This window comes from Salmo salar, chromosome 17, assembly GCF_965601325.2.
Source record: "Salmo salar chromosome 17, fSalSal1, whole genome shotgun sequence".
Lineage (NCBI taxonomy): Eukaryota > Metazoa > Chordata > Actinopteri > Salmoniformes > Salmonidae > Salmo > Salmo salar.
This window is the reverse complement of record NC_138307.1, coordinates 83,975,877-83,986,618: the sequence shown is the minus strand read 5'-3', so window position 1 is coordinate 83,986,618 and position 10,742 is coordinate 83,975,877. Positions and strand designations below refer to the sequence as shown.

Sequence of the window (10,742 nt, the reverse complement as noted above, 5' to 3'; positions counted from 1 at the left end):
TTAGTGGTTTAATAACACTGTAATAGAGTGAGTTTAGTGGTTTAATAACACTGTAATAAGAGTGAGTTTAGTGGTTTAATAACACTGTAATAGAGTGAGTTTAGTGGTTTAGTAACACTGTAATAGAGTGAGTTTAGTGGTTTAATAACACTGTAATAAGAGTGAGTTTAGTGGTTTAATAACACTGTAATAGAGTGAGTTTAGTGGTTTAATAACACTGTAATAAGAGTGAGTTTAGTGGTTTAATAACACTGTAATAGAGTGAGTTTAGTGGTTTAATAACACTGTAATAGAGTGAGTTTAGTGGTTTAATAACACTGTAATAAGAGTGAGTTTAGTGGTTTAATAACACTGTAATAGAGTGAGTTTAGTGGTTTAATAACACTGTAATAAGAGTGAGTTTAGTGGTTTAATAACACTGTAATAGAGTGAGTTTAGTGGTTTAGTAACACTGTAATAGAGTGAGTTTAGTGGTTTAATAACACTGTAATAAGAGTGAGTTTAGTGGTTTAATAACACTGTAATAAGAGTGAGTTTAGTGGTTTAATAACACTGTAATAGAGTGAGTTTAGTGGTTTAGTAACACTGTAATAGAGTGAGTTTAGTGGTTTAATAACACTGTAATAAGAGTGAGTTTAGTGGTTTAATAACACTGTAATAGAGTGAGTTTAGTGGTTTAATAACACTGTAATAAGAGTGAGTTTAGTGGTTTAATAACACTGTAATAAGAGTGAGTTTAGTGGTTTAATAACACTGTAATAGAGTGAGTTTAGTGGTTTAGTAACACTGTAATAAGAGTGAGTTTAGTGGTTTAATAACACTGTAATAGAGTGAGTTTAGTGGTTTAATAACACTGTAATAAGAGTGAGTTTAGTGGTTTAATAACACTGTAATAGAGTGAGTTTAGTGGTTTAATAACACTGTAATAGAGTGAGTTTAGTGGTTTAATAACACTGTAATAGAGTGAGTTTAGTGGTTTAATAACACTGTAATAGAGTGAGTTTAGTGGTTTAATAACACTGTAATAGAGTGAGTTTAGTGGTTTAATAACACTGTAATAAGAGTGAGTTTAGTGGTTTAATAACACTGTAATAGAGTGAGTTTAGTGGTTTAATAACACTGTAATAGAGTGAGTTTAGTGGTTTAATAACACTGTAATAGAGTGAGTTTAGTGGTTTAATAACACTGTAATAGAGTGAGTTTAGTGGTTTAATAACACTGTAATAAGAGTGAGTTTAGTGGTTTAATAACACTGTAATAAGAGTGAGTTTAGTGGTTTAATAACACTGTAATAGAGTGAGTTTAGTGGTTTAATAACACTGTAATAGAGTGAGTTTAGTGGTTTAATAACACTGTAATAAGAGTGAGTTTAGTGGTTTAATAACACTGTAATAGAGTGAGTTTAGTGGTTTAATAACACTGTAATAGAGTGAGTTTAGTGGTTTAGTAACACTGTAATAAGAGTGAGTTTAGTGGTTTAATAACACTGTAATAGAGTGAGTTTAGTGGTTTAATAACACTGTAATAGAGTGAGTTTAGTGGTTTAATAACACTGTAATAAGAGTGAGTTTAGTGGTTTAATAACACTGTAATAGAGTGAGTTTAGTGGTTTAATAACACTGTAATAGAGTGAGTTTAGTGGTTTAATAACACTGTAATAGAGTGAGTTTAGTGGTTTAATAACACTGTAATAGAGTGAGTTTAGTGGTTTAATAACACTGTAATAAGAGTGAGTTTAGTGGTTTAATAACACTGTAATAAGAGTGAGTTTAGTGGTTTAATAACACTGTAATAGAGTGAGTTTAGTGGTTTAATAACACTGTAATAGAGTGAGTTTAGTGGTTTAATAACACTGTAATAAGAGTGAGTTTAGTGGTTTAATAACACTGTAATAGAGTGAGTTTAGTGGTTTAATAACACTGTAATAGAGTGAGTTTAGTGGTTTAGTAACACTGTAATAAGAGTGAGTTTAGTGGTTTAATAACACTGTAATAGAGTGAGTTTAGTGGTTTAATAACACTAATAGAGTGAGTTTAGTGGTTTAATAACACTAATAGAGTGAGTTTAGTGGTTTAATAACACTGTAATTAGAGTGAGTTTAGTTACACAATCACATTACAAAGCTGCCTCCCTAATACCCCCCCCCCCCCCCCCCATAAAGCCACTTTCCCAAGGCGGCATCCCAAATGGCACCCTATTCCCTATATAGTGCACTACTTTTGATGAGGGCTAATAGGGCTCTGGTAGTGCGCTATGTAGGGAATAGGGTTCCATTTGGTATGTAGCCCTGGCAGTCGACTGCCACCTGTAGGATGATGGATCACATGTAATCCCACGGTAACACAACACCACAGTGATTTAGGCTGTCCTAATCGGCACCCTATTCCCTTTGTAGTGCACCACATTTGACCAGAGCCGTATGGGGCCTGGTGGTAATTAGTGTACCATAGGCCAGGGAATAAGGTAACTCAACACCACTCTGACTTGGTTTCAGCTCATAGAAACATGAATGAAATAGAGGCTCTGAGAAGCTCAACTCCTCCTTTAAGTTGTTAGTTCTCTGCTGTGGTGGAGCCTCTGAGGAAAACACCAACCCACATGTTTGAGCTCCCGAGTGGTGCAGCGGTCTAAGGCACTACGTCTCAGTGCTAGAGGCAGCACTACAGACACCCTGGTTCAAATCCAGGCTGTATCACAACCGGCCATGATTGGGAGTCCCATATGGGCTGCGCTCAATTGGTCCAGCGTCATCCGGGTTTGGCCGGTGTAGACCGTCATTGTAAATAAGAATTTGTTCTTAACTGACTTGCCTAGTTAAAATAAAAGGTAAAGTAGAAATAAAAAATCTGACAGGAAGAGGGGAAGCTGCAACATATCAGATCATGGTCGCACACACACACACACACACACACACACACACACACACACACACACACACACACAAAGGCTACTTATTGGTGTTTGTTTGGTGTTACGTCATTAGCGGTCATTAGTCTCCTTGATTTGGTTCCAGACCAGAACAGAGGCTTATAAACACTAGAAACAATAGGAAAATATGACTAGTGTTGAGTGGTGCTCCCCTCAGGGCCTCTACACATACCTTTCATCACATGACCTACCACTTCCACCTTTCCCTCTCTCTCTCTCTCTCCTCTCTCTACTCACCCCTCCCTTTCTCTCTCCTCTCTCTACTCACCCCCCTCTTTCCCTCCCTCCCTTTCTCTCTCCTCTCTCTACTCACCCCCCTCTTTCTCTCCCTCCCTTTCTCTCTCCTCTCTCTACTCACCCCCCCTCTTTCTCTTCCTCCCTTTCTCTCTCCTCTCTCTACTCACCCCCCTCTTTCCCTCCCTCCCTTTCTCTCTCCTCTCTCTCTACTCACCCCCCTCTTTCCCTCCCTCCCTTTCTCTCTCCTCTCTCTCTACTCACCCCCCTCTTTCCCTCCCTCCCTTTCTCTCTCCTCTCTCTCTCTACTCACCCCCCTCTTTCCCTCCCTCCCTTTCTCTCTCCTCTCTCTCTCTACTCACCCCCCTCTTTCTCTCCCTCCCTTTCTCTCTCCTCTCTCTCTCTACTCACCCCCCTCTTTCCCTCCCTCCCTTTCTCTCTCCTCTCTCTCTCTACTCACCCCCTCTTTCCCTCCCTCCCTCCCTTTCTCTCTCCTCTCTCTCTCTACTCACCCCCTCTTTCCCTCCCTCCCTCCCTTTCTCTCTCCTCTCTCTCTCTACTCACCCCCTCTTTCCCTCCCTCCCTTTCTCTCTCCTCTCTCTCTACTCACCCCCCTCTTTCTCTCCCTCCCTTTCTCTCTCCTCTCTCTCTACTCACCCCCCTCTTTCTCTCCCTCCCTTTCTCTCTCCTCTCTCTACTCACCCCCCTCTTTCCCTCCCTCCCTTTCTCTCTCCTCTCTCTCTCTACTCACCCCCCTCTTTCTCTCCCTCCCTTTCTCTCTCCTCTCTCTCTCTACTCACCCCCCTCTTTCTCTCCCTCCCTTTCTCTCTCCTCTCTCTCTACTCACCCCCCTCTTTCCCTCCCTCCCTTTCTCTCTCCTCTCTCTCTCTACTCACCCCCCTCTTTCCCTCCCTCCCTTTCTCTCTCCTCTCTCTCTACTCACCCCCCTCTTTCTCTCCCTCCCTTTCTCTCTCCTCTCTCTCTCTACTCACCCCCCTCTTTCTCTCCCTCCCTTTCTCTCTCCTCTCTCTCTACTCACCCCCCTCTTTCCCTCCCTCCCTTTCTCTCTCCTCTCTCTCTACTCACCCCCCTCTTTCTCTCCCTCCCTTTCTCTCTCCTCTCTCTCTCTACTCACCCCCCTCTTTCTCTCCCTCCCTTTCTCTCTCCTCTCTCTACTCACCCCCTCTTTCCCTCCCTCCCTTTCTCTCTCCTCTCTCTCTCTACTCACCCCCTCTTTCCCTCCCTCCCTTTCTCTCTCCTCTCTCTCTACTCACCCCCCTCTTTCCCTCCCTCCCTTTCTCTCTCCTCTCTCTCTCTACTCACCCCCTCTTTCTCTCCCTCCCTTTCTCTCTCCTCTCTCTCTCTACTCACCCCCCTCTTTCTCTCCCTCCCTTTCTCTCTCCTCTCTCTACTCACCCCCCTCTTTCCCTCCCTCCCTTTCTCTCTCCTCTCTCTCTCTACTCACCCCCTCTTTCCCTCCCTCCCTTTCTCTCTCCTCTCTCTCTACTCACCCCCCTCTTTCTCTCCCTCCCTTTCTCTCTCCTCTCTCTCTACTCACCCCCTCTTTCTCTCCCTCCCTTTCTCTCTCCTCTCTCTCTACTCACCCCCTCTTTCCCTCCCTCCCTTTCTCTCTCCTCTCTCTCTCTACTCACCCCCTCTTTCCCTCCCTCCCTTTCTCTCTCCTCTCTCTCTACTCACCCACCTCTTTCTCGCTCTGTCTCTCTCTCTCCCACTCCATACCTATCTACCTACCTCCTTCCTTTCCTCTTCTCTCTCTCTCTCTCACTCTCTCTATCTCTCTCTCTCTCTCTCTCTCTCTCAGGATACAGAGGAGGTGCCCCTAACAGCCATCGTCTCTCATCAGGCCCTAAACACAAGCCTCAGCAGCACTCCTCCTCTGCCAAGGAGGTGAAAGACGTCCCCGATGCCGACATCCCAGCAGAGACCAATTACGTGGTATAAGACCTGGGTCCAGACAACCACACCTGGGTTCAAGCACTATTCAACATCTTTCAGATACTTTCAGCATCTGCTCTAGTCTGGTTGGCAGCGCCTGATGGGTGCGGCCTGGTGGGCGGGGTTTGATGGGCGGGGTTTGATGGGCGGGGTTTGATGGGTGGGGTTTGATGGGTTGGGTTTGATGGGTTGGGTTTGATGGGTGGGGTTTGATGGGTGGGGTTTGATGGGCGGGGTTTGATGGGCTGTGTTTGATGGGAGGATTTTGCGGTTTTAGGACAGTGCTACTGGTCTGTTAAGCAAGGCAAACTCAATCAACAACATATAAAGCATGTGTAATTATTTGAAGTAGTATTTGAACCCAGGTGTGCAGAAAACCCCACCAGTCCCCCAGCACCTCCTCCTGTCCTCTGTGGTAGACTACTTATACCCATACGTGATGTTATACACCATTTATTACCACACCTACCTAGCCTCATCCCCTCCCACTGGCTACCTACCTACCCTCATCCCCTCCCACTGGCTACCTACCTACCCTCATCCCTCCCACTGGCTACCTACCTACCCTCATCCCCTCCCACTGGCTAGCTACCTACCCTCATCCCCTCCCACTGGCTAGCTACCTACCCTCATCCCATCCCACTGGCTAGCTACCTACCCTCATCCCATCCCACTGGCTAGCTACCTACCCTCATCCCCTCCCACTGCCTAGCTACCTACCCTCACCCCCTCCCACTGGCTACCTACCTACCCTCATCCCCTCCCACTGGCTAGCTACCTACCCTCATCCCCTCCCACTGGCTAGCTACCTACCCTCATCCCATCCCACTGGCTAGCTACCTACCCTCATCCTCTCCCTCTGGCTAGCTATCTACCCTCATCCCCTCCCACTGCCTACCTACCTACCCTCATCCCCTCCCACTGGCTACCTACCTAGCCTCATCCTCTCCCACTGGCTACCTACCTAGCCTCATCCCCTCCCACTGGCTACCTACCTAGCCTCATCCCCTCCCACTGGCTACCTACCTAGCCTCACCCCCTCCCACTGGCTAGCTACCTAGCCTCATCCCCTCCCACTGGCTACCTACCTACCCTCATCCCCTCCCACTGGCTAGCTACCTACCCTCATCCCCTCCCACTGGCTAGCTACCTACCCTCATCCCCTCCCACTGCCTAGCTACCTACCCTCATCCCCTCCCACTGGCTACCTACCTACCCTCATCCCCTCCCACTGGCTAGCTACCTACCCTCATCCCCTCCCACTGGCTAGCTACCTACCCTCATCCCCTCCCACTGGCTAGCTACCTACCCTCATCCTCTCCCTCTGGCTAGCTATCTACCCTCATCCCCTCCCACTGCCTACCTACCTACCCTCATCCCCTCCCACTGCCCAGCTACCTACCCTCATCCCCTCCCACTGGCTACCTACCTACCCTCATACCCTCCCACTACCTAGCTACCTACCCTCATCCCCTCCCACTGCCCAGCAACCTACCCTCATCCCCTCCCACTGGCTACCTACCTACCCTCATCCCCTCCCACTGGCTACCTACCTACCCTCATCCCCTCCCACTACCTAGCTACCTACCCTCATCCCCTCCCACTGCCTACCTACCTAGCTACCTACCCTCATCCCCTCCCACTACCTAGCTACCTACCCTCATCCCCTCCCACTACCTAGCTACCTACCCTCATCCCCTCCCACTGCCTACCTACCTACCCTCATCCCCTCCCACTGCCTAGCTACCTACCCTCATCCCCTCCCACTGCCTACCTACCTACTCTCATCCCCTCCCACTGCCTACCTACCTACCCTCATCCCCTCCCACTGCCTATCTACCTACCCTCATCCCCTCCCACTGCCTACCTATCTACCCTCTACCCCTCCCACTGCCTAGCTACCTACCCTCATCCCCTCCCACTGCCTACCAACCTACCCTCATCCCCTCCCACTGCCTACCACCTACCCTCATCCCCTCCCACTGCCTAGCTACCTACCCTCATCCCCTCCCACTACCTAGCTACCTACCCTCATCCCCTCCCACTACCTAGCTACCTACCCTCATCCCCTCCCACTGCCTACCTACCTACCCTCATCCCCTCCCACTGCCTAGCTACCTACCCTCATCCCCTCCCACTGCCTACCTACCTACTCTCATCCCCTCCCACTGCCTACCTACCTACCCTCATCCCCTCCCACTGCCTATCTACCTACCCTCATCCCCTCCCACTGCCTACCTATCTACCCTCTACCCCTCCCACTGCCTAGCTACCTACCCTCATCCCCTCCCACTGCCTACCAACCTACCCTCATCCCCTCCCACTGCCTACCACCTACCCTCATCCCCTCCCACTGCCTAGCTACCTACCCTCATCCCCTCCCACTGCCTACCTACCTACCCTCATCCCCTCCCACTGCCTACCTACCCTCATCCCCTCCCACTGCCTAGCTACCTTAGATACCTACCCTCATCCCCTCCCACTACCTAGCTACCTTAGATACCTACCCTCATCCCCTCCCACTACCTAGCTACCTACCCTCATCCCCTCCCACTACCTAGCTACCTACCCTCATCCCCTCCCACTACCTAGCTACCTACCCTCATCCCCTCCCACTACCCAGCTACCTACCCTCATCCCCTCCCACTGCCTAGCTACCTTAGATATCTACCCTCAGCCCCTCCCACTACCTAGCTACCTACCCTCATCCCCTCCCACTACCTAGCTACCTACCCTCATCCCCTCCCACTGCCTAGCTACCTACCCTCAGCCCCTCCCACTACCTAGCTACCTACCCTCATCCCCTCCCACTACCTAGCTACCTACCCTCATCCCTCCCACCTCCTAGCTACCTACCCTCATCCCCTCCCACTGCCTACCTATCTACCCTCATCCCCTCCCACTGCCTACCTACCAACCATCAAACCCCTCCCACTACCTAGCTACCTTAGATACCTACCCTCAGCCCCTCCCACTACCTACCTACCTACCTATCATCAAACCCCTCCCACTACCTACCTACCCTAGACCAATCTACATGGTCAGCTGCTCCTACAGACACACACACACACACACACACACACCACTCATCTCATCTCATCTCATTTTCTTACAGTCTTAGAAAAAATAGTTCCAAAAGGGTTATTCGGCTATGTGAACCCTTTTTGGTTCCAGATAAAACTCTTTTTGGTTACATGTAGTACCATTTTAGGTTCCATGTAGAACCCTCTGTCGATAGGAGTGGAACCAAAAGGCATCTACCTGGAACCAACAAGGGTTCTTCAAAGGGTTCTCCTATGGGGACAGCCGAAGAACCTTGTTAGGTTCTAGATAAGAGTGTAGGAATCCATTGGTGGTTTTTGTTTTGGTGTGTTTCTGTTGCTGTTCTCCTGTGTATTCTTTCACTTGGTCATCCTTCCACGCACCTAGCCTTCGTTCAGATATCTCTGAAGTCTTTAGTCTGTGGAGGAATTCTGGTGGCTGCTGTCAGTACAGTCATAATGCTTCACAATCGCTCTAAATCACCTGAGTAACCGTAACCCTGACAACCGGAGACAGAGAGGAGAGTGTGACTCATCTGTTTGTTAGTGTTCTATGATGCTGGATGGTGGTGTCTGTGTGTTTGCCCTGAGCTGTCTGTCTTTCTATGGCTTCCTAAGAAGGAAGTGGAGAAGTGATTGACTGGGTATTGTATCGGTAGAGGACACCACCACTAAAGATACTAGAAGACCTCTCTTATTTCTTATGTAGTTGACTGATGGCCAGACAGGATCATCATCATATCAAATCAAAGTTCATTTGTTACGTGCGCTGAGTACAACAGGTGTAGACCTTACAGTGAAATGCTTACTTACAGGCTCTAACCAATAGTGCAAAAAAAGGTATTAGCTGAACAATAGGTAGGTAAAGAAATAAAACAACAGTAAAGAGGACAGTGAATATAGTTGGTCATATGTGAAGAGATCATTTTTTTGAGGGGGGGTTCAAAGGCCTCAAGACAGATCATAGGCCAAGAGGATCCAACTTATAGCTGCAATATGCCATTTTTTGGGGGGGGCGACCCAACCAAATTCACATAGAAATGCGAGTTATAGATCTGTCATTGGCATCGAAAGCAAGTCTAAAAAGCCGTAAATCTGTTCTATGTGCGCTATTTTCTATGCTTCTCCTTCTTAAGTTTAGTTTTTTTGCGTCTTTTACTATGGGGTTTTGTACATCAACTGAAAATACAATATTTTTGGTTATGCAAAATATATTCCACAGCGATTTAGTTGTCACATAAACTGAAGTTAAATAAACTATTAGAATTTTAGTAACCAGGAAATGGCGGAGCAATTTCAGCATCGTGCACCTTTCAAATCATCCTCACTTCTAATGTATCACCATACCAGCCCAGCAACACTATCTCACCATACCAGCCCAGCAACACTCTTCCTGAAAGAAAGAAAGCCAAAGAAAGCAATAAGAAATACAAACCTCAACTATAAATGTATTAATATATAGAAGAATCTCTACTGTCTTCAGTTGAAACTGTAATCTCTATCCCCTGATGGTGTAAATCCTATTCAAATCCTTTAAAGTTTCCATTCCCAGATAAATATTATGTATTCTAAAAGCCTAATCCGTTTACTTTTACATGCGGATTAAATAGACTTTTTGTTGTGAACCACTTTTTTTGGTTGAGTATTTATCTAGTGGTTTTATTTTAGATGACATAATAAAGTAGTATTAAAACAACAAGTACATTTGTCTCTTTTTAAAAAACGTTACTATTTAGTGTTTTAATATTTCGTTTATAACATGATGACACTACATGAACTGTCTAATATATCGTAAAAAACTTTAAAGTAATCCATTTGCTGTTCTTTATTTCTTCATGTATGTAATGTAATGTATTATTAAAATAAACAGTTTGTAAATGCTACATTTGGTTTCATGGTTGTGATTTTACTTATCGAGTTCTTTACCTGGTTACATTACGCTCCAGATGGATAGCCCTGCTAGCCTGCTAGCCAAAGGCAAGTACTTGGAACCGGGAGAGTAGAACAGGGAAAGTAGAACCGGGATAGTAGAATGGGGATAGTAGAATCGAGATAGTAGAATCGGGAGAGTAGAACCGGGAGAGTAGAACCGGGAGAGTAGAACCGGGATAGTAGAACCGGGATAGTAGAACCGGGATAGTAGAACCGGGACAGTAGAATCGAGATAGTAGAACCGGGATAGTAAAACCGGGATAGTAGAACCTGGATAGTAGAACCGGGATAGTAGAACCTGGATAGTAAAACCGGGATAGTAGAATCGGGATAGTAGAACGGGGATAGTAGAACGGGGATAGTAGAACCGGGATAGTAGAATGGGGATAGTAGAATGGGGATAGTAGAACCGGGATAGTAGAACCGGGATAGTAAAACCGGGATAGTAGAACAGGGATAGTAGAACGGGGATAGTAGAACGGGGATGATAGAATGGGGATAGTAGAACCTGGATAGTAGAACCGGGATAGTAGAACCGGGATAGTAGAACTGGGATAGTAGAATGGGGATAGTAGAATGGGGATAGTAGAAGCTGGATAGTAGAACCTGGATAGTAGAACTGGGATAGTAGAACCTGGATAGTAGAACTGG

At 46.8% G+C, this 10,742-nt stretch overlaps 1 protein-coding gene across 1 annotated transcript in view; it reads left to right on the top strand.

Moving 5' to 3' along the window:
- The window catches only part of LOC145861441 (wnt inhibitory factor 1), a 60,606-nt gene extending 50,564 nt beyond the window's left edge, over positions 1-10,042 (top strand). The window contains exon 10 of the mRNA XM_082964285.1: positions 4,985-10,042. Coding sequence (XP_082820411.1) covers positions 4,985-5,124 — 140 coding nt within the window. The 3' untranslated portion in view covers positions 5,125-10,042. The remainder of the gene's footprint in view (positions 1-4,984) is intronic.
- Positions 10,043-10,742: the final 700 nt, after the last annotated feature.